General features: G+C 38.6%; 1 protein-coding gene across 2 annotated transcripts in view; it reads right to left on the bottom strand.

The window, feature by feature from the left end:
• The window catches only part of SPOPL (speckle type BTB/POZ protein like), a 76,381-nt gene extending 51,733 nt beyond the window's left edge, over positions 1 to 24,648 (bottom strand). Inside the window, exons 1-10 of one of the 2 annotated variants that reach the window (XR_012678315.1) lie at positions 24,321 to 24,648; positions 20,084 to 20,205; positions 19,832 to 19,983; positions 16,431 to 16,558; positions 11,736 to 11,913; positions 11,583 to 11,638; positions 10,514 to 10,636; positions 9,592 to 9,734; positions 8,100 to 8,153; positions 5,017 to 6,743 (exon numbers count right to left, since the gene is read on the bottom strand). Coding sequence is in view for 1 of the 2 variants with exons in the window: in XM_075180938.1 (XP_075037039.1) it covers positions 6,599 to 6,743; positions 8,100 to 8,153; positions 9,592 to 9,734; positions 10,514 to 10,636; positions 11,583 to 11,638; positions 11,736 to 11,913; positions 16,431 to 16,558; positions 19,832 to 19,983; positions 20,084 to 20,205; positions 24,321 to 24,398 (1,179 nt within the window). In the remaining variant the exon portion in view is untranslated. Of the gene's footprint in view, positions 1 to 1,634; positions 6,744 to 8,099; positions 8,154 to 9,591; positions 9,735 to 10,513; positions 10,637 to 11,582; positions 11,639 to 11,735; positions 11,914 to 16,430; positions 16,559 to 19,831; positions 19,984 to 20,083; positions 20,206 to 24,320 lie in introns of those variants that run through there. The other variant, XM_075180938.1, reaches the window with a different exon arrangement.
• Between the last annotated feature and the right edge of the window lie 742 nt (positions 24,649 to 25,390).

The raw sequence follows: 25,390 nt of genomic DNA on the forward strand, positions 1-25,390 counted from the left end.
GCCACTTCACATGGTAAAGGTTAGTTGATGGCATAGTGGATACCTTGAAGCGGACCATGCACGAAGAATTCCACAAGTTGAAGAGCCTGGCAAATCAGTTTGTAAGTGGTCAAATTACCAGTGTTTTTGTATTAATATTGTTTAATACTAATAATGTATATTAATAATATTTATTATTAAGAATTTATATTGTGTTGTCTCTACTTTTCTTTTTATAAGACTGTGAATACAATATTGTTTCAATAAATTTAAACTCAAAAAGAAAGGGAAAATGCAGTTTCGGACAACTTACAAACTGTTTTTTTCATAACGTCAGTCCGTGACCACTTATTTTCACTACCTGCTGAAAGGTGCAATAAATATTTTTATTATTTTATTATTATTTACAACATCTAATACATGCCATGGAACTGAACTTATTCTGAAAGTGCCTCTCAATTCACAGACGTTTAGCAATCTATTTTATAGGTGATGTCACTGTCTAATTCACGTTCGTCCGTGACCACAAAAACAATGATGGAGAACAATTGTTAATATTAACACAAAATGGTTAAAGCTTATTGGACATCATCGTGAATCCTTATGCAACACCTTGATTTACGTTTTTCTTTTTCAATCAAAAGATTTCCAAAAGTTACCAAAATAAATATCCGCAGAGCCGTTCGGCAAATGTTAGTCTGTGACTCTGGAATTGACCATAATTAAAGCAGGGGTTAACGGGAGCAATGATTTGTATGTAGTATAGAAACCTTATCAATGTACACTATTTAGCCTTATGTATAATATGGATGTGGTTATTCAATTGCAAAAATAAAAAAAACAATTGTATTTGCTTTAATGACATTTAGTTTTACCACTGTCTTTAAGATTTGGTTTGTACCTTATAACAAACAGATGTGGTTACAGTTATACATTGGATGGTTTAACACTTCAACTAAAAGTTTTCAACAGACGGCAACATACTAAAGAAGGGGGTGGAAAATAAAAACCTAAGGGCTAAAATCTATTAAAACAGATTTAAAATGTACTCACTTCTCTGCCCCTGATATCTCTCCTTATTACCTTGGGTAGTAACAGGACTCACAGAGTCTGTAGAAGGATGACCTCAGTGTTCACATCTACGTTACCTTGTACAGCATGTGCCCGCAAGAACATTAACATTTGTAACAGAGCTCCTCACGGTGACTAAGAGTTGGCTATCTGTGACCATAAGGTTCCTCTGATCATAACCTTGTATAGTGGCACTCTTCAGAGCGCAGGAGGCGGAGCTCAGTGATTATGCCTTTATGTATGATATTCCCCTAACATTAACATTTGTAGCAGAGCTCCTCAAAGTGGCCGTAAGACCATGGCACTATAGATGACAGAGCAGTAGCAAATATATATATTTTTCCTATGTGGTTGTTGGACATTTCTGGATAATAAAAGTCTTAATATGAAAGGTTTAACACATCTGAAGTATATTGTAAAAAAAAAAAAAAAAAGTAACAGGACTTTAATCCTATTTTCTCTTCCTCACAAAACAACCTGCACTAATAGATAAGAGCATGTAATTACAGCTTTCATAAATGGAAATGAAAAAAAAAGAAGAAATGGCTTGACACATTAACAGAAAGAAAGACAAAACGCATAGGTCAAAGGACAATAATGTTTTTACATTTTTCAAACAGCCAACATAAGACTTAAAATGTTATTTAACAAGTCAATAATATTTTAAGTCAAAAGCATCTTGTAAATGCAGCTGACCTCTACAATTATACATATACATACAGCCCAGTGTTTGACATTTTTGGTACAAAATGTGTTTGTTTTTTTTTTAAAGTTGAAAATAACAGACGATGAAAATATAATTTTTTAACCATATTTCAAGTATTTCAAAGCAACCTGAAATAGATATTTTTGTTTTCAATGCATTTACAACATCAGGCTCTGTGCGATACTGAACGAGGGAGTTTTCAAAATCACCTTTAGAACAAGGTATTTACCAATACAATTTGGTTAGGACCAAATAACACCCATTCCCAACCCCCCCACAAACAAAAACAACTAAAAACCACATCTTAAGCAAATGTTATGCAGCCTACAAAACAAAATCCCTTGTATGCATTATAAATTAGATCCATTAACAGTTTCCTTCAATATAACGGATTTGGTAGATTTCCTAAGTAGCTCTTAGTATTCTTAACTTAATACTTACACTTTCCAGCACGTATGACGAAGGAAGCTAGACAGCATTCTTAAACTTAGAGTAGTATTAGTAAATATGGAGAAACTTCTCTCTTTCAATAAATAAGTAACAATGAATAAGCACAGAGTGACTTCTGAGTTTCATATAGTAGATGGAACGGTTATTATGCAACAGTAGGATGAAATATTCCACAGATAGACAATGGACACGGACACAGGACATGAAATGAACATCAGATCCGAGATACAAGTTGCCTGTACGCGGCAGACTGTTTGGTAACACTCACAAAACCATGCCTGAAATTGTGTTTTTCGCTCTATTAAATGCTGGGAAGTTAATATAATTTCCACACTTTTTCCTCAATAAGAGAAAGTTTTAGCTTTAAAAAGGGGCTGTCCAAATTGGGACCCTGCCCTCCCATTGACGCTGATCTTTACTGTTTGAATCCTGGACACAGTTACTCAAAAGGTGAGCTAGAAGCATCCTATGAAGTTCACAGGGATAAGGATGGGAAGGTGGTGCCTGATTGGTTATCCAATCAGTAGCCTTATTCAATACACACATTTATGCCAGGTTTGAATGACCCAAATCCTGTCCAGGCATGCAAACGGTTCAATCCTTGACCAGCGATCATGTAATTGTGAGGACCCCCCGCCCCCCCCCTCTCTTCACCAAATATCTACACGGGGAGAAAATGGAGGGGAGTACTATCTAAAACGGTGCTTGTCCCAAAGCAGACAAACACTTAAAAGATCCACATGCTGCTACAGGCCACAGCAAAAGTCTGTAATACAACTGAAAATGAAATTGCTTCCGAACATTTAGTCAAAACCAGCACGTGCTATTTAAAGGGCCACTAGACATATTATAGTAGTTGATCTAATATGCAAAACTCTCTTGTTAACATTCTCAAATATATCTGTAGAACTTCCCAAGTCAAGACTGAACCAAAAGGTACAAGACAATGTGATGAGTAGTGCAACTCATCACCAGCAGGCCTAAGCTCCCTCTGTCTCTACAGTCTGCTAACGGGCTTAAAGATAACACATCTTGGTGAAACAAAAGCTTCAAGTTCTAATAAGTTCCACAAAAAAACTTTAGCAAATATATCTGTGAATATTACAGTTAGATCTTTGAAAAGGTAGCAGCAGTCTCATAAGATCCTTAAATGCTGTCAGTATAATTTAAAAAGAATTACATTGAAAACATTTTGCGTGGAAGGACGTCAATTTCTTTATATATATTTTTTCCAACCTAATAGAGCTTTAAACTGCAGTCTATTTCTAAACCTTTAAGGTCTAGAAATAAATTTGTTAAGGTTTAGTAATTAAGGACACAAGCTAAACATATCTCTAGTTCGGAAACTTGTTATGATGACTTTATGACTATTACAAACAATATTACTTATAACCAAGTGTTCCACATGTAACTGCGCAGAAAAAGAGGCATTGCTCATAGCAACCAATCAGGCTCTAGCTGCCATTGTGCTAGTAGTTTAGAAAATGAAAGCAAACATCTGATTGGTTGCTATGTTTTCATAGGTCTCTGGTCATGCTTTTTTCTAGATCTCTTCTTCCTGACTAAAAAACAGGGGTAATTACAATAGATGTTTTGCTCAAATATAATTTATTCCTTCTTAAAGAGCACCCACACAATGAAGGCAGCCATTTTGTGTGGTGAACCAATATCAATCAGAAGGCAGCCTATGAAATCACTGAGGAACTTTGTGGCACATGGTGCCAGTAAACTGACAGACTGCATTCTAAAAATGGCTGCTTCCACTATGGGGAGGTGCAATTTAAAGCCACCCCTCTACCATTTTACAAAGTATAGTTATTTCATTCCTAGGGGCTATATGTCTGATGTATCATTTAATCTCAGCCAATGTAGAGTTGATGAAAAAACAGGTTCTTTGTTCAGAAACACTTATTCCCATGTAAACTCCTGAATATGTGTTGAAGTCTAAGTATAGCGTAAAGGGAAATATATGTTTTTTTTTTTTCAAAGGATGTGCTCACTTTCAGCATCCAAAATTCAGAGAACTGCTTGCAATGCCTCTTATGGGGTCCACCTTCATTTGATCCAGAAATAACTCTTAAGAAATGTGGAGTCCACAAAGGACAACATGAAGTGCCAAACCGGCCAAAGTCAGTACTGTTCGGCCTACACCCAACATCGCCATCCCTCAACGTCATTGCGTTGAAGCAATCAGGTTTGAAAGTCACAAAACTTTTATTATTGCAGTTGTGACTCAAATCGAAATTGCAAGGTTGAAAAGAGGTACGGTAGTGGACCGACCAACTAAGATTCAAGGCCGAAAGCATGCTACGCTGTGGGCAGTTGTACACACCGGATCTTCCTTTAAGAATGACTAATGAGGGATCAACCTGGCACAGAAGAAAGGGTCCCAGGAGCAGATCACAACTATACAGGTTTGGCGATATGCATTGCATTTGAAAAGGGAATGGCCAAAAGCGGCCCTGTCCTTTAACAACAGATAAGACAGGCAGATGTTACACAATAAACAGGGTACCATCAAATGTTCAACTAATGGGCTTTTATATGGAAAGCCTCACATAAACGGCAACGCTGATGTCACACGTAGCCCAAGCACACAAAACAAGGACCCCATTTAATGTTTTGTATACTTAAAAAAATAAACCAAGTCCCCTCTTTAACAGTTCCCATCATTACCGATAACATGGACGCTGGCTAGGAGTTAACTGACTGCTTTGACATTTGAACGGCGGGAAAATTTTTTAGAGCGGGTCCAGTAGCAACAACCTGCTCTTTAACATTTAACATTACAACCTGGTACTACAATCTACGGTGAGAAAATGAGCGGGCCCTTGATGAAGTACACACGTTCCTTACACAGTGAAAGCAGTCATATTATGGGTTAAACCAATGAGAATGAATGCAGCTTAACAATTCACTAGGAATCGACGCCATTAAAACGTAAGGAGGACTAAACTCAACGAACCGGTGTAATTTTTTAACCTAAGTAACTATAACACCAGACAACATAAGACAGGTTCTCAACTGCAAACAAGGGATAGTTGGAAATTAAATGTTCTCTTCCCTGAACAAATATGGAGGAAGCGACAACGGTAAGGGCAGCCTGCCAGGCCACAGAACCCAGCAATTATCTGCTGGGCAACAAGATGATTAAGCCTCAATTGTGCACTAATGTTAAATCTGTCACATAGTAAACAAAGCACACAGGTTCGTCCTATTAAAGAACCGGTGGATGACCTTACATCAACTACAAACAATTCGAACAACCGGTTCAACCTTTTGACATAACTGCATAATTTCAATATCTTCCACAATGCCATATGTGTAACTAAAATATAATATTTCTATGCCATTCCTAAACGAAGCAAACGGCTGCTCTTCTATGCCCATACAGCAAGTTTAAAATCATATTGCACACAGTATTTTCACGTATCTCCTTCTCAATCAAATAAAACTTTTTTTTTGTTTGTTTGTTTTTTAAAGTGCATATCTAAAGTTGATCGGCCCAAAGGTATTGTTTTTTTTTTTTTAGTTAGTGGGTCACAATACAAGGTGGAAAACAACCAAAAAACAAAAAGCGAAGTTTGGATTGTAAACAAAGAAACACAAATATACCGCTTTACTGTGCGTTTCTTTTACGGATGCTATAGAATTATTAGCACACATGCTAGTCAATGGAAAAAAATAAAAATACAAAAATTGGGCCTCTACGTTGCACTTTTGGCAACTAAAAATAGCACTATGTCACACTAGCCGATCAGCAGCACTCGCAGACAAACGAATTCAAGTGCTCTCTCTTCTTACAGCCTCGTCTAAGATATCAGATTAGCACAGGCTCAGGTAAACTGTAGCTGCTGTGAAACTACAAGTCCCAGCATGCCCTGGGAAGCAACAAGTCACCTTACTGCGATTTAAAACATGGAAGAAGCCAATCAAAAGTTATGGAGAGAAAAATAAAAAGGTTTAAAATGACAAATTAAAAAAAAAAATGAAGCCTATCCTTCCAAAACATGTAAATGCGTTATTACCGCATTATGGAGTTAGTGCAATCCTGCATAGCCTGGTCAAACGACAAGGCACAGTTTGTTAAAAAAACAAACAACATAAACAAAAACATGTTAAATGGCATACATGACAATGTAGACCGGATCTGCTGAAGGTAATTTAAGGCCATTCAGTGAATCAGAGAACAACCAGTCCAATTTAAAGCTGTGGATTAGACCAAGTTATCCATCCGCAATGCCAAGGCTAGCAGTGTCCTCGGTCCTGTGGCAACGCACAACCGGAGAGGAACGGAACGAATGCTTCAGCTCGTGTGGTAGAACAGTTCAGAACACTGAGTGTAAAGTCCTTTATAGGTGGACACAGAGAAACAAAAGTTCACAGGTCGATTCACGACTGTTTTAGCCTCTTCCTTGGAATTCCAAACTGCGGACACTGTGCGGACGCGAGGGCTCGGAAGGCCTCTGCTACTAGGTGTGGGTGCGATTGGATCATGGACTTCCAGCCAGCCGTCTCCATTATGTCTGTTGCTTGACTGAAAATTAAACACACCAAGATATTTTAGTGGGGGTACCAAAAGCACCACAAGCCTCTTTTACGTTTCCCCCTTCAGACAACTTTACACACCCCCTTGCAACTTTCTGTTAAATACTCCGTTTTAACTTTTAAGCTTCTCTCTGTGTCTTTCAGTGATGCCTTTAAATCATCCAAGCAGATTTTTTTTTTTTTATATGATATATATATATATATATATATATATATATATATATATATATATATATATATATTCGCAGCCCTTGAACATGACAGACTTGCTCGGTAAATATAATTGTATGCAGGGTATAGAGTAGAGCAGTGTTGTATTAAAGGGCAACAAAAAATAAACAAATCTGTGTGGATGATGTAAAGGACTCATTGAAATACACATAAAGCAGTCGGTATTTAATGAAAGTTGCAGGAGAGCAGCCCCAGGCACTGTAGCTTTGGAGAGGTGAATAAAAATGGCCATTACGGTTTTAACACAGTTACAAAGACAATAATCATTTAAATGTTTTATACACAGTATTTTAATGTCGTCACGACAGGTAGTACACCAGTCAAATGTAACTAAATGTACTTAAAAGTGAACCTTTCGCTATGCACATTGGAAGCAGCTATTATGTGAGCAGCATGGATCACTGTGAATGCAGCCTATCGGTTCACTAGTAACCAGTGACCTTACACAGAATGCAGCCTATCGGTTCACTAGGAACCAGTGACCTCACTGAGAATGCAGCCTATCGGCTCACTAGGAACCAGTGACCTCACTGAGAATGCAGCCTATCGGCTCACTAGGAACCAGTGACCTCACTGAGAATGCAGCCTATCGGTTCACTAGGAACCAGTGACCTCACTGAGAATGCAGCCTATCGGTTCACTAGGAACCAGTGACCTTACACAGAATGCAGCTTATCGGCTCACTAGGAACCAGTGACCTTACACAGAATGCAGCTTATCGGCTCACTAGGAACCAGTGAACTCACTGAGAATGCAGCCTATCGGCTCACTAGGAACCAGTGACCTCACTGAGAATGCAGCCTATCGGCTCACTAGGAACCAGTGACCTCACTGAGAATGCAGCCTATCGGTTCACTAGGATCCAGTGACATCACTTGAAAGGTAGTCTATCAGTCACTGGGTCCTAGTGAAAGCATGTGCTGTATTCTCAAGAATACTGGGTGAGCCAAAATTTTTCTATTACCTTTACCTGGGGCAAAGAATCATATGTTTTTGTTTACTGTAAAAAATATGCCACATAATTAGTCACTGAACTTAAGTACAGTGCAGTAACACCATACACATAGCCGTCTTGTAACAATATATAAAATATAGGAAATACATGCACACTCACTTGCCATTCCAGTTTTTCCCATCCTTGCAACCCAGTTGCCTGAGAACACTACATCTAAATATAAAAGAAAACAATACGTTAAAGAACTGAGACAAAATATATACAAAAACAGAGCTAGTAGCTCTTATTTTCACCATTAGTTTTTTTGTTTTTTTATTAGGCACTTGCAAACCTCCTGGACGTTATGGGGTAACATTGCCTGAGAGGATGAGGATTGTAAATTCCAGTCTTTGAAAAGTGAATACAACAACTTCACAGCATACAGAGATATAAATCTCTCAAAGCAGTGTCAATTACACAGCTAAATATTAAAACGGAGGTTAACTGATGTATTGATATGTAAAGACCCACTAACCCACCAAAAATAAAAAGGACAATTGTCTACTGATTGGATGAGTGCTGTGGCCAACCAGGAGCCAACTGGATCCCTTCTATTGTCTGGTCCTTATACACCCTTATAGAAAGGTTCCGTGAACCTCAAAAATGTAAATGATCAGATATAAAACAATAAGATAATATACATTGTTCTGTGTTAAAATGGCGTTCCAACGTATATACTATACTTTTTACTATAAAAATTATAGTATTCAATCACTCACTCCATTAACGATAAATGAAGCCTCTCCCATATCGTGAGATAAATCTAATGGTCATCGGAGAAACTATATATCACCGATTCTATACCAGTGGATGAACCCACCAATAACAACAGTATATTTCTGCAAGACAAGTCTAACCAGTCGTCAGTCACTCTGTGTCTGAAGTGTTAAAGTAGGCCTCCCCTCCCAACAAGGCAGGCTACTGCAGAAGAGTGAGAGAGAGGGCATGGATGATATATTTAGTGAAGTATAAATACTCCAGTTATTTCATATATCTTATTTAGCTCAGTAATACACAGCCTCTTATATGAATGAAAAAAATGGCATTACTTGCACTTTAAAGGGGGAACTCTACCTTCAGAGATTTATAATGTATAACAGATCAGCTGTGTAGATATAACTGTAATCAACACAGCCATGAGCTCACTTTATGTTGTATCCAAACTGTGCCTAGAAGATAGAATTCTGTCAAGGTGAAGCCCCAGTTTTACTAAATCATCATTAGAGAAAGCAGACACTATCATATTGACTTCTTCAAACGGTGGTGCTTCTCTATCTTGAAAGACAGATCAGAGTTAATTAGTCTCTGAGCTATAATAAATGCTTTCTACAGACAAGACTGCTGGATTTATACACAGGTGCATGATAAGTGACAGTCACAGCAAGCATAACTGACACGAACTGCTCTATTGTTTGAACTTTTTGTCCTCAACCAGAACACGTTTAGACACACACAAAGCACAAATGCTGTGAATGCGGCTATAGCCACTTGTGGTGGAGGAATGAGGAAGCACACAGTAAAAGGCTCTAGGAAAATGCATTTCATTTTGTCTTGGGTCACAATGCCCAGAACACCAACACACATGGAGACCACCCTGAAAGATCTCACTTGCCTGTTAATAAAGTCTATTGCTTGTGCTTTCAGCTGCTCTGCGCTGTGCAAATCTGCTAGGATAAGGACGTCGGCAACGTTTTCCACTGACAGGTTACTACACAAAGCCTCTTCACACAGGACTTTGAGCCGTTCCAATGCATACTAGAAACAGGAAGAAAATGTTATTAAACTCTACAGCAAGTCATCTAGATTTAAAATAAAAATAAAAGTAAACGGCATAAGATCTATTATCTGAAATTCTTCTGATTTTCCATTTTTTTCCTGTAATTTGGACAACCACGAATCTCATATACAACATTATATTTAAAAACGCCCCCCTTATTTACATACACTTCACCTGGTATTTCCCTCCCCGATATACTGTCCATCACTGCTCCTCACAGTGTATATAGAGGCGATGCTCAATATCATGTCTACATGTAGGACATTCAATGCGTAGCACTTATTTTTTGTTTCCGATTTTCAGAGCTTTCGGAATACCTGGTTTGCAGACAATATATCCCATACCTGTACAAATATGGTAACGCATTTTGTTATCCAAATCCAATTTCTTTAACTAAAGGAATGAAAACAGATCCAGCTACAGGAACGGCATAAATAAGACTAATGAAAGGGACATATCTGGAAACCCAAATCCAGACCCGAATATTTTAAATCCTCAAATTGGTGGCAAAAAAATTAGATCTATATTGGGGTAAAAGGAAAGGCTCTTGGAAACAGATTTAATATATAATATTATTTAGATTAATTCTTTGCAATAAATAAAAGTGGGGCATACAAGAAAATTTAAGTGCAATAAACTTGGCACTTCCCCTCCTATAGAGAGATACATTTACTTGTAAATTAAACTGTATAAAGACTCCGTCAGTGTAACAAAGGTGTGAAAAAATAGACACACATTTAATTGGCAAACGACTTACTTTATCCGCTGCTGCTAACAAGTTATCAGCCATCTTGTCTAGATTAGGGGCTTTTCCTGTATAGATAAATCTCATCATTTCCTTAAATACTTCAGGGTCCACATCGTGAATGTCTACTCTATTCTGTATGGGAACAAAGGTGCGCAGAGTTCAGAGCAAGAAATTAGAACCTATGAATACACCAAATGCTATACGGCAAACACCGTGGCTGAAAAAGGAACATCTCCCATGATGCATTGCTCACCGAGTACCATCTCGGTTCTGTATTGTGAGCAGTTACTATACCGTTAAGTCATCTGGTAACAATTAAAGTAAGAAATTAATTGTGAAACTGCTACATTATCAGCGGTCTCTAATTTCAACTAGCAAACGAATATTAAGACATGCTTTACATTACCCAAAATATTGGCAAAACTCCCTACACCCCGAGTAAAACAGTTTCTTTATTGGAGGACCTCAGTAGAAGTACGTACTGACGAAAGCTTCGCCTCATAAAAAGTACTAGTCTCGGACGTTTAATAATTAGATAAATATAGACTGGGAGGTACACTTGAAGTAGCTAGTCATACATAAAATTGGTTTTGCACAGCAAAAAAAATGTCTTTATAAACTACATCTTATTCCAAATAACTCAGTTTTACTGAAATTGTGTCCATTGTGTCGTCGAATCAGCTATTTTACATATAGTAACTTGCATTTTATACTTCGTGACCAGGTAATTTACTCCCAAATACCGTGACGAGGCTACCGGGTCAGTGTGCCCCGTTAATATGTCACAATACTTTCCCTACATAAATATACCAAGAAATACTTCTGCCATTGTTCCACACATCTATCACTACAATGAAACAACAGACAGATCATTCTGTTATAGAAACAACAGAGAGTGTCTGGCACAATCTAAAAAAGTACAGTAAAAATGAAAGCATTGAGCAGAGCCGTAAATAACGCGGAATACCGACCATCTGGAAAGGGTTTTTCAAGTGAAATATTAGAAAACAAAACCCAAACAGTCAGAGGCTGTTAGAAGAGATTTATCTCTCTGGTAGGGAGCTGTGAACAATAATACCTTTTTACTTTCTTCCATTTCATGTTCAAACATTGCACTGAACACCGGGGAACGAGCTGCAAGAGAGAGAGAGGAGAGCCATCGTCAGGAATACACTCTTCTTAGTGGGGGTACAGGTGGAAATAATCATGAAATAATTATTGAAAACATTACCTGCAAGAATAGATTTATGAGCTTTAAATTCTTGACCTCCTACATACAAGTTGCAGTCTGTAAATCTGGTGGTTTCCCAGAGATAACCCAAGTCTTCTGCTAAGCGACATTCTGGGACTTTCAGATTGTTTGTATTGGACTGGCCTGATATGTTCACAGAATCCTGAACCACACTCACCTAGTAAATAGAAAGGAAGAAATTCCCCACAGTAAATCATAGGCATAATACATATATATGACAATTAAAGAGTTAATACCACTCAAAAAAAGATTTTCCCAACTAAGATTTCTCTGACGTGTGCTACAATTTACTGGAATAACCCCTGACACCTCAAAACAGGAAGGCTGCCTGAAATTACCTGTTGAAAACACAAACACATTCTTACTGTGATTTACAGTTTGTGAGTAGCTGGCCTTCCTTGGCAATATCTGTAGCCATGGAAATATAATCAGTGCAGTGCCTAGTTATTTTTTTAAAAGGGTTACAAAAGGACATTTATTTAACTTATCAAATGTAGTAAGTGTGCTTCTACGTTTTCAACAGGCAATTTCAGGCAGAATTTCTGTAGTAACCAGCAGAATGGTTTTAATTAGGTAATACCATTCTTTAGAGTGGAGTTATCATTTAACTAGAAATTTTAAGCCATTTATTAGTGGACTTGGATTCATCATATATTTATAAATATGTTCAGATTTGTATTTATTAAAAGGGGAACCACAGTCACATGAGTGGCGAGAAAACAAGCAAAATGCCAATAATAATCCAATCAAACTTCTGGCTTTTCCGAGCATGCCCAGTAATCTGGTCAGCAGATAACAGCCGTTTAGCGGTGTGTGGACATCCACTGACCATGCTTACATGCGATCCGTCCTCTTGGCCTGAGGGCCAAGTGGACGAATGACAATAATTTCACCACCCACATAGGACGCTGACTCGTCTACACTTCTCAGAACCCTCCCAACTCCTCCTTTCAATCAGTAGCTACAAAGGCATCCGATTGGATGCGGAGTTGAGTATACAGCACCCAAAGGAGAAGCATCATCCGCGTTGTAATGGGTAAGTGGTGGGAATAGATCAATGGTCAGGGAACAGCGGTAAATTACCCCAAATGGGGTAAAAATTAAATTCCTGGTGGTAATGCTGCCGATTCACATGCTGTCAGTTGTATTGTAGACCCCTTTAAATGTGAAATTGCTGTTGTACCAGAAGGGCCTCAGGGGTTGGCAGAGGCACTTCTTGAGCTTTGATACAATAATGAAGCACGTATTGCATTTGAAAACAAAGCGGATCTGTCATATTTTTGGATGTCAACAGCTGCAAAGGCATCAAAATTGCACATGAGGAGGCAGTCAAAAAGTTGCTGCCTTTTACAACAACCTACCTTTGTGAACAAGGATTTTCCACTCTAACGAACATAAAAACAAAGCGGAGAAATCGATTGGACGCTGAAGACTGTATCCAAATGGCTCTGCATCAAAATGCCTTAATATTGATGCTCTCGTATTAAAAATAAAGCAACATCATTTCTCCAAAACCTGAAGTTTTGAAGTTGAAGCTTTCAAAAGAAATTTTGAATAGATTCAATAAAATTTTGAATTCCAATAATTAATAATATATGATTTCCTTCCTTTCAAATCAAGGGGGTAACGTTGGCGTATCTAAATATATTTTGGGGTAAAAAAAGTTCCCTGACCCCTGGAATAGAGGAAAGGTTATATAATGACAAAAATTTCTAACATTTAAACCTTGCCTTTCCACATGCTTCAAAAACCGTACAACCCAGCAGGATGAGGAAGACAGCGCTAACTGTACTGTACAGCTGCCAAGATAAAGAAAACCATAATCAGGAGCCAGTCAATTGCTGCAAAACACGTGAGCCTGGGGTAAGGTGCATATAGGACTCTAATACTCCATTCCTGCTACACAGCCTTTGTGAACCTCTTCCATGGCTCTTTGAGATAATACCGCTTGCTCGCATCTGTAATAAAAACTCCTGCACTGCTCTGCTTCAGTTATTCACGCCTAGCTCCCCACTGGATTAAGGAACAAACTATATCAGTTCATTCATCGAGCCTTCCTTAATTCCGTTAAGACGCTTGTTTGAAAAATGGGCATAAAACAAGCTGCCAAGGGTGAAATGCATCATGTTAGTAGATATGGCACAGCAGCAAAATCATTCATTACATCACTATAGCTAGCCCAAAGCTTCTAAATACTCCCAGTATTGTCACAATTACTGCACAAATAAAAATATAGAAGTTATACAGCCTTTAATACTACAGTAATACTAATGGTTATTGCCTCTGAGGATATTATAGCTTATAAGAATGGTCAGGAACTTAATACACATATGTATTACAATATTTATACAGGGAATAATGCACTCTACGATAACATTCCACAAATGTCTATTTTTTTAGAATATCTTTTAATGACATCCTACAGATTACCAAAATCACCAATCGGTTAGGCCATTAAGTGGAAGCTGAGCAGTCCGCTCATATTGTGCTCGTTCTGGGACCAGACGCTTGCTTCATTTCCTTTGTCAGCCACATAATTGTATTCATAACAAATTCATTGTACACCTCATTTAACTTGTCTAAATGGAAATAGGATGTGCTATATTTGCGCCATGTGGTCTCCGGGGCCGTATATCAATTATTCCCATGCACACAATAATATCATATAATTAAGTTGCAATCTTGCCAATATTACACATTTGCAGGAGACTCCGATCAAAGGAAGTGTATTAGCAGTTAACACATTCATAAGCCGCGAGAGCTACTAATCAAACCGCGCGAGCCATGAGGACGTGTGAAGATGTGTTTAGCAGCCGATTCCGGGCTGTGACCTTCCGCACATGACTGGTTTATGAAACTCAAATTGCTTTGCTAACAACGGGCAGAACGGTGTCCTCGCAGACCTTTACTCCGGGAACACAACTAGGCAATTACAAATCACATAACATTTTGTATTAAGACAAACTGTCTTCCAGCATTAACCGGTTAATTGCCAGAGGGGAAGAAGGTGGTTTTCATTAGGGACTCCTGGGGGGGGGGGCTTGAAATTTTCCAGGAGTCAAGAAGTCACGACGTCTAACATTTTTGGGTATTACGGATATACACGGATATATGAACATCACTACAGACTTCCAAATGAGCCCGGAGAACTTAGAATATATTCTTTGGTGGTGACAGCAACATTCTAGTCTATATTGTAGAAAGGTTAAGCACATTACTTAACAATGTAACAGATGTATATATTTTACATTTGTTTTGTTGATTCCAGCATCTTTATTTTGTTGTGACCCCCCATGTTGGGGGTATTCAATTGTTAGCAAGACGGGTGAAAATCCCACGCTCGAAAAAATATTACCGTTAATACGGTAATTTGCGCGTAAATACCGTTAATACGGTAATTTACTCGCTGGATTTCAGCGAGTTTAACGGTAATATTTTTCAAGCGCAGGATTTTCACCCGTCTTGCTAACAATTGAATACCCCCCCAATTTTTTGTATGCAGGCTGTCCCCACCAAAGAGATTTTTCGTCATGTGATTTTAATTCATTGGATTGAACGTGCATAAACTCCCCCCCCCTCCCGCGTACTTTTACTTCCTTCATGCTGTGCTTTTCAGCCTTGTATTTATACCACTCACTATGCAATGGTGGGGGGCAGAACCAAAATAGCACGATTCATCACAAACTGCATCTTGGAGGCACCCATCCAGCCCCGGATGCTCTCCTGGGAAACCTACCCAGAATTTGTGAGTCTCCCAGACATTTTGGGAGAGTGGGCAAGTATGCTTTACATACAATGCCCAGGACTTTGAGATGTAGGGAACCACCAGTCTTCTGTAAGTGATACATTTCTTCCTGTCTCTCTGTAATGGCGAAATAATCCTCGGCTCCACCTGGTTACTGATCCCAGTTTTCTGTTGCAGAGGAGGTTGCAGGGATGAAACTAGTTAGCTTCCGACTGACCTGCTAACCCATTTTTATCCTAGATTCTATTTTTTTTGTTGCCAACGCTAATAAAAGACATTACTTCAATAAAGGAAAACTAATGGTGGTTTCCTTGTTATATAACCAATGCACAAGGCAAACAGACCTTATCATATAACTACGAACCATTTATACCATAAGCTTTGTATGCCAATATGAATACATTCTTCACAAATCACAGAAGGAAGACAGAAAATAAAGCAAAATTCAGCAAAGTGCCATGCGGTCATGGACAAACTAATCAACAAATGTCATCTGTAAGTGAAACACCTAAGCAGAAAGAAGCCAACATTCTAATTCACTACCTGTGTCAATGGGGCATCCAATTAGAGTCTAATGCGCAAGCCCTCTAAGCAGCGCTATTCGTCATAGTTAATGACCCCTAGTAACACGCAGCAAAGCAGGAACTTGGACATTAGGGGGTAAGCAGGGGCATCAGTCAGTGAATATGGGGGCACAACCTGTTATACCTTCGTATTTAACTTTATATACGCAGTAACACTAATATCCTATCCAATCCACAGTCAAGTAGATAAATCAAGGAAATTACAATTAAACCTAATATTTATAAGTAACAATACCAGCATAGCGACAATGCAGGGTTACAATGGAGGCTCATTGTTTAAAATAACAACAGAATAATAACTTAACAGCATTTAACAGCAGAGCGGTAAAATATAATTCCACCCACCTCACAGAACAGCGTCAGTTTATCATCCGGTAAAAGACCATTTGCTTCGTCAAGCAAAAAATCACGCCGGATAAACTTCTTAAAGCCCCAGTCTTTGCCTTGGACAAACCGGTAGGCTCTCTGACTTTCTGTTTAAGATATGAAATTAAAATAAATAAATAAAAAAATAAAAGGTACATAACAATGAGCAATAAAGGTACATTTAAAATGATAAAGTACAGTGAAAAATATGGAAATACAGCTCCATTTAGTTTAAAGAAAGTCGAACAAAAAAACAAAACTTTAATTTTAAAGATAATTGTTTAGATAATGATCACTAAAACGCACTTTATATATCCAGACGTGCTGCTGGTATCGCTGCCTCTGGAGTTTTTAACACTACATGAACTGAATCTATTCCTGTAAGAAATAAGGGGTGAGAAAACAAGGTTGCTTGTTTGTGGGAGATGCTGGAAAAGATTTTTTATTTAACCTTTACTTCATGTAGGAAATAGACAGAGGCAAGATGTAGGTCCCGATCTGTTGTTGTACTATAAAAACAAGCAATTCCACCTAACACACTTTTAAAAGATTTTGCGGCCCCAAAAAAATCCTTAAACTTCCAGTCTCTATAGTAGTAATAGGACTCGACTGATGAGTTTTTAAATTGTACGTTTCCCTACAGTCTGTGCTACCTCCTTCCCAGTCAGTGTCTGAACTATTTCTTAGCCAATCAGATCATCAGAAAGGTCCCAGCAGTAGGAGATGAATGAGCTGAGTATGTGGGAGGCGGTGACCTGTCCGGTCATGTGATCATGTTAGTGAGGACAGGGCTGCATGTGACAGGGGCAGTGACATGATGTGAGGAGGGAAATGGAGGCAGCAGGAAGAAACGGTCACTCAGAAAAGAGACCTCCGTGTGCGAAGCCGGGTGTGCTGGTACATAGTGTTGGGTCGGCCCATGTAAATGACTGATGGCATCAGCGCAGAATAGGGGGTCCATGGTTTAGAAACACCACTATTCATTTAATGAGGTGGACAGTACATTTAAAATGTACATATCTCAAACTGGACACCGTCTTAAAGCGATAAAGCATGCAAATGTTCTTTAAGTATACTTGTGCTTTTTATACTGCAATTGCAAATTAACACTCAAAACACAAAAGGAAGCAATAAATACAAAGCAAGGTATTTAGTTAAAGCAGTGAGAGGGTATTTTTAAACTATTAAAGGTCTCTGAAGGTGGCGAACCCTTTTAAATACCATCTTGTAATTGTTCACTATGAGCAAATGATTTTTTATTTTTTTTACACTTAACTGAATAGAGATGTTCAGTAAAACATATGATAATTATATACAGAGAACATTTTTCTGCATATTTGCATTAATTAGGAGGCATATTGATTACTCTGTTAGAACTCAGGAGTCCTGAGGTATATCTCCAGAGGCTTGTCAAACTCAGCTGACGATTATATCAGTCAGACAAACACTGGGGAGTAAAAATAATAATAATAAAAAAAAATTAATAACAATAGCAGTGTTCTATTACATACTGAATATTCTGCCTATTAATTCACTAGGGACAAAGTTATATTATTCATTCAGGAGGTAAACATTGATAATAGAACGATAGGCTGAATTATCATTATAATTGTCTCAGCCTCCAATATTAGCTACACTACCACCACTTACTAAGTAGTAGCGCCGCTTTAACCAATTGTTTACACTTTGCAATTTAACAAGAACTGCAGAAAAACACTATAAAATGCATTTAATCGTCATATACAAATATATCAATTTGGGTTGTACACACAATTTAAAGGGACGGTGGCTTGTAAAGGCAAGTTTGCCTTTAGATTTTAACTGCAAAGACGCCGATCTTCCGCGAGATGAAGAAACCGGACTTTGATACATTTACCCCACAGTGCTTATAGAATGGTCACAAAACACAGGTGTTTAAGTACAATATTTGCCCAACAAATGATAAACATTCAGAAGCTACTTTACAAGCAAAAACTGTAAACACTGCATTTGCCATTTCCCATGCCCGTGCTATTTGTCGATAAATTAATTTCCAAACGCTGCATTTCGGGAACGCTAAGGTCATATCAGCCATATCAGAACCAATGCTGGAAATATTGAGCATAGACAGGGTTTATAATCTTACAGACGAGCTAGGTCGCTATATTATATCAACATTGCAAATTGTGACAATTACTGAAAGATTAAACTACTAACAGACAAAAGTAAATTAATTATCTTCCAATTCAAGGATGATTTACAAAGGAAATAACTTCTGATCACAATGAGAATTTTTCCTCACAACAACTTAATTAATTGTACAGCTGAAGCAGAGTTTTTTTGGCAACAAGACAAAGAATATTCCTTACAAATAACGCTTACACACACACACACACACATCTATAGCAAAGCCCATGTATTACTATATATGAAATAACTCAGAGTGTAAATCCATTAGAGATCCCGTCGCCGGGTTCTGCACTGGCTTTACATCTTCTTATATAATAAGCACAACAAAAATTAAGTTTCTCCAAGACCCAGCTGACCCGTAGCAAGCTCTCTACGGGTTGTGCCATCTCTCGGGTGAGTTTCAAAGGATACAAAACACTATGTAATAAGCAAATAGGGTATAATCCGGTGACATGCTACATGCTTCCCAACTAAATATGTCCACTAAGCTCTCGCTGACCCCTCTACACCACGTTGCCGTGTCAGGAGAGTGAGGTGCTTCTCGGACATAGTGGCTTGGCAGAAATGCACCGTGTGGGCTGGGAGAGTGATGTCACAGCAGCTCACAGGACTGCATTCTCAACTTTTCTGACTATCATATCCCTTTAGGACACTGTCCTAAAGATGTTCGAGGGGCTTGCTGGCTGCAGTGGATGGTCAGAGAAGAGGAGGGACCCAATAAACAGGTAGAAATTACAGAGGACTGCTTGAATAAGTGATGTGGCCAATCAGGGGCTAGCTGTCATTTTTACTTGTGTGTCTTACTGTTTTGACTCCTTCCAACATTATTAGTGAAGGATTCCAGCCGAGAATGCCAATATTAGAGAGAATGGGAACCCTGCCAGGGTAAACTAGCCGCAGGAAAGAGGAATATAACAAGTAGAAATCCCTTAGTAGGTAAAGCCTCTATTGACAACGAGGGGTATATTTACTAAACTGTGGTTGAAAAAGTGGAGATGTTGCCTATAGCAACCATTTGGATTCTAGTTATCATTTATTTAGTACATTGTACAAATGACAGCTAGAATCTGATTGGTTGCTATAGGCAACATCTCCACTTTTTCAAACCCACAGTTTAGTAAATATAACCCCCGAGTATCTGTTTGAAATATACTAGCACAAACACAGCACAAATATCACTACTAACATCAATACAAAATGAAATTACTGACCCATGGCTTTTGTTTCTTCCCTTTTAGCATTTAACAGAGAAAATTTAAACTTCGCTCGAACTTCACTTTTCGGACAGCTGACCAGGAGTAAATACAAGGACAGATAGTCTTTGCTCTCATCATCCAGTCCTTTTGGGTTAACGCGCAAGCACCTAGGAGAAAATAGGAAAAAACATTTTTTTCACCTTTATTGACGTATATGACTAATAACAAATAACAAGAATGCGGAGAAGCAGGAGTAGAGGTTCTTACCATTTCATTTTATCATTTGGCCCTGATGAGAAAGTAGAACTTTTTAAAACTTCTCCCATTTCTTCTCGGCAAAAACTGAAGTTATTTATGGTCCACATATAGGAGAATTTCACTACTTTGACCTGACAAAAAAAAATAATTAAAAATAAAATGCATTTTGCTTTTCTGTTTTTAACAACTTGACAGCAAAAATATATTTTTAGAATTACTTGAACCCAATTTGTCACCAACCAAAATGTATTCTATTTATTCCCTTGATAAGACAATAGAATAAAACATTTGGTTTAAATGATCAGTTGGGGGTAGATTTACTAAAAACTTCTAATGGAAACAAGTGGAGTGCTCATAGCAACCAATCAGATTCTTGCTATCTGTTATCTATTACATTTTAGAAAATGATAGCTAGAATCTGATTGGCTGCTATGGGCAACACTTGCACTTTTCCAAATTTACCATCGATACTGCTACATGTTTCCATCTTAGGGGAGCAAAACAAAAATAAATAAATTCATTTGCTGGAGCTATAAACACTGAAAATGCCAATGAAAAAAAGAGTTTCCAACATTTTCAATTATCTCCAGTAACTAAAAATTTCACCTTCCGATGTCTAATCTATTGGTTCGTATATGATCCTCGATAACTTTAATTTACGGTTATATAATATATTGTTTATTTTTTAGCTTCCTTCTGTGCTTTTCAGCCACGTCTTTGTACCACCAGACAAAGCTGTTCATTTATGCTGAATACCACACAAAGGTGATTTCTGGATACATCTGCATCTTACACAGTTCCTGTGTCATAATGCAAATACTCCAACCATTAAGCCAGTCTCAAGTTAATGTCACACTCCTCAAAACGAACACAACAATCCAAAATCAAGTATTATTTATTTTAACCTACCCCCATAAATTTAAGACCCTCAAAATGAATATACAACTGTTAATAATGGCAACTAAATATATTAAGCCAGCCAAATGCATTTAAATAGCTCAAAATCAATCTGTGCACTCTCCAATGGCTCATCTGACCTTGGGGTAGCCAATCCAAGCTTGTACCATGAAATGGAAGTTTTACAATCTGTTTTTTTTTTTCTTGTTCACAATATGATTCACCTTCTCCTGCAGGCATATCAACGCCACGCTTTATTGATTATCACTAATTCACTGATTTACGTGCTGTGTGACACAGCGTGGGGAAAGTATAATCTCACAAACAAGTTCATCATCTTTTCAGTTCCTACATCAAGTGTCACAGCAAGATATATACAGGGAACTTGTCTTATTTAATAAAGCATGGCACTGACGGTTGGGTACATATCATCACCATCACCATTTATTTATATAGCACCACTGATTCCGCAGCGCTGTACAGAGAACTCATTCACATCAGTACCTGCACCATTGGAGCTTACAGTCTAAATTCCCTAACACACACACACAGACAGAGAGAGACTAGGGTCAATTTTTATAGCAGCCAATTAACCTACTAGTATGTTTTTGGAGTGTGGGAGGAAACCAGAGCACTCGGAAGAAACCCACGCAAACACGGGGAGAACATACAAACTCCACACAGATAAGGCCATGGTCGGGAATTGAACTCATGACCCCAGCGCTGTGAGGCAGAAGTGCTAACCACTGAGCCACCGTGCTGCCCCATCTGGATCCCCTGCGCTGGGATGACCAGGGGTACTTCCAGTGACGGCACAGTGTTCATTTGAGACTGCACAGTGATGATCTGGCACAACTCTAGAGAGGTCACTGTGATCAGCGGCCAATCAATAATTGGAACTGAACATGTCCGAGACAAGTACTACGGTTCTTAGTGTTGACTGGCCAGTGATTCCAGTGACCTGTCCTGAGTTCTGACCAATCATTTCTCAGCATTGCAAGTTATGCCTCTAGGCAGTTTGTCACATATACCTTACACAAATCCAAGCCTGCTCTGTCTCTATATATAAATGCATTGCTTAAAAGCACATAAGGCATCCAGAACGATAATGCATTTAAGTAATGTATTTAATAATAGTTCCAGCAGGACATGTACAAACCAATAAATTAAAGCCATCTGAAGGTGGACAGTTCTTTGAAACGTAAGGACTTGTCTCCACAGGCATGTTTACTGAAGCGTATGTGAGCTTTTCTATTTTTGATTTAAACAAAAGGACAAAACACACAGACATGAAAGAAAAAATGTGCAGTTGGCGTTTGACAAAACATTATGCAACGCACTGCATTAAAACATAAACATGTATCTGTTTTGGTAAATGCCGTTAAAAATAATTTAAACTTATTTGTTCTACATGTGGGTTACAGAAAAGGATAACATATTTAAAAAGAAATAAAACTGCTTGACAACTAGCCAACAAGGCCTCAAAACACGCTGGCATTTTACATGCTTATTTTCTTAGTCTTTGTAAGCTTTCCAATGCATTGAAATGTGAAGAGCGCATAGAAAAGGTACAAGTGTCATTCCCCAAAAAAATAAAACAACAACACAGCACAAGTAAAAAGGCAAAGGACTATGGTAGCAGTAGGAACAATGTATAGAGTCAACCCCACGTGTCTTATAAACGTGTAAAATGCATTTAGAAAATGCCAGTTGATATGTACCTTAGTAGCTGGGGAAGTGTTTTACATGAAAAGATTAAAAGTTAATTTTAACTCTATAGTTTGCAACGTAAACTGAGTGGCATACGGATACTTTGTGTGTTCAGGGAATGCGGATGAACTCAGCGTTCATCCGCATCAATGTGCCTGCATATTGCAGGAGCTGTGAGCTAATTTACTATAGTGCATAGTGTGAACAGAGTAGGCACAGGAATCAATGATCCCTAGGTCACTATGTGTTTTACCTACAGGCCACATACATGTGTCCACTACAAAGAAAATACTGATGTCTATGGTAAACACATTCTCTGAACCTACTACGTGTAGGATGCACCTGGAATTCAGCAAAGCTTGTTCTAGTACTGTTTTAGATGCTTCCTGCTGTTCAGTAAATATGGAAACTGTTTTTACATAGACATAAATGATCTCTTTGACAGGTGTTCTTGATGAGTCCAATGTGCAGTGTATAGAGCCAACTGCACTGGAGGAGTAACACCATTCTTGTACCCTGTGTGTACAAAGCCTTAAGCATGGAGCATGCAAGATTGTGTATATGGGAGGCGCAAAGGCGCAGAAATCAATTATCTTCAGTGTGCATATGTCAGCAAGATCATACTTCACAGCATACATAAAGCACTAAATCGCTGATCTATAATTGATCGCTAAAACATGTTCACCCCCTGGAGCTTATAAAACTTAAATCCCAAAACATAGGTTGCCTAGTAATTCAGTAGGAGCACCCAAGATCCTCTCTATGGAAAACAGAGTGTACTACAAGCTAATAAACTAATTATCGTTAAGTTCCAACATTACTATTCTTTATGTTTAGCAATTACGTACATCCTATATCACCATAACTAAAGTAATTAAAAGAAAAGACATAATGGGGCATATTCAATTCTCACCGTTTTCCGCGGCGTTAAAACTATTACAGTTATTACGGTAATAGTTATAGCTGGATTTCAGCGCACGGCTCAGGGAACTGCGAGCTGAAAGCCAGCAAGAAAACTACTGTAATAACGGCAATAGTGAACGGCGTGCGAGATTTTTGGCGTTTCCGCCAAGAATTGAATATGCCCCAATGAATAAGAGGACCAGAAGCTAACTAACCAACACATTTTGTTTCAAAAATAAACACTAGAAGTTATCCAAAACGTAACTATTTGTATATAATTTATAAAATGCAACACACAGGCAATATCATATACAATGTAATTTCTTGAGCATGCTACAGGCACTATAAAGTTTATAAAGGGACATCCCAACGCTGATCAGTAGGGAATCCCCATTCTGTGTACAGGAATGAGCAAAACTTTACAAAACTTTGTATAAATGAATAAATAAAAAAAAACACACTTCAGAGCAGGCTTGCGCGAACCGTCAGCTCTTCATCAGTGGTGGAACCACAAGTCCCAACATGCCCTATCTGGCAGGACAAGCTGGGATTTGTAGTTCCCTCAGGGCTGGTCACCTAAATCTGCTGCCCTGGATAATGCAGCCATGGGGTTCTGCAGGTTAAATGGTTAGCACTGTGTGAAGCTTCTCATCATTATGATTATTATATAGTTATTATTCTGGTTATTACAGATGGAGGAGGATGTGCTAGGCATGTAAAGACAGTTCTTGTTTACCTGGGTGTAACACCAGCTCTCTGCCACAGGTCCACTTGACATCTCTACAGGGGGGGGCGGCGTGGAACCTCTAGACATGGTGGCTCCTATATAAAAACAGGCTCAACAGAGACAATTTGGGTTTTTCTCACTTTTATAAACAGAGGTAATGGGGGCTGTCACTCCATTGTCCCATGGACGACAGGGATTCACCACCAATGGGATCCAACACAGTCACATAGTGCGTCCAGGCGTACCAGCAGCTACTTTCTGTGAATAGGTAGAGTAATTCTGCCGGTACTCCCGGTACTGAGTACCGGCACCTCTCAGGGACTCACCGTGCTCACCGCGCATGCGCCGGGGAAAAAAAAAGATTAAAATATCGCGTCGCTAGCAAGTGCTTATCGCGCGAGATTCCTCGACGCATGCGCTCTGGTGGACAGATGGCGAGACCTGGAGTTTGGCTCTCCAACAAGGGGATCCCGTGCGCATGCGCGGTTCATAAGCCATGGTTTAAGACACAGACAGGGAACCTGGGTCTCTCCAACATTTCCAAAAGTTCCATAGGTTTCCTCCTGTGGATGCTTGCTGCAGATATTGATATGTACAAGGAAACATTTTTGTTATGTTTATTGAATACTTAAGGAAAATGTTGACAACCACAGCAATCCACACAGAGACAAATTAGATTGCTAAGTCAATTTTGAGCATACATACAGAGGGAGGGTTCCACATTGTACTGGTCTTCCTATCTGCTATTATCTGCTCTTATTAAAACAGCAAGCCTACCTAGAATTTTTAAGCATGCATCTGAAGCACTGAGCATGCATTTTTTTTTAGCTAGCTTACAAATCATTCTCCTTTTTCTGGCAAACAAAAATGGCTGCCAGGCAAAATCACAGTCAGGCTGTTACACAGGGACAGGCTCACATCTCTCAGCATGTGGTGTGATGGCAGAGGAGGGAGGAGGAAGATGTCACAGTGCAGATAGAGCTCAGAGAGGCGTTCCAAAGCCTCTCTGCTCATTACATCATGTGCCTGTGGTTGGCACGGTAGAAAAAAATCGAGAGAAAATAGTAAAAATCAATGTT

The sequence above is a fragment of the Mixophyes fleayi genome, chromosome 7 (genome assembly GCF_038048845.1).
Source record: "Mixophyes fleayi isolate aMixFle1 chromosome 7, aMixFle1.hap1, whole genome shotgun sequence".
Classification (NCBI taxonomy): Eukaryota; Metazoa; Chordata; class Amphibia; order Anura; family Limnodynastidae; genus Mixophyes; species Mixophyes fleayi.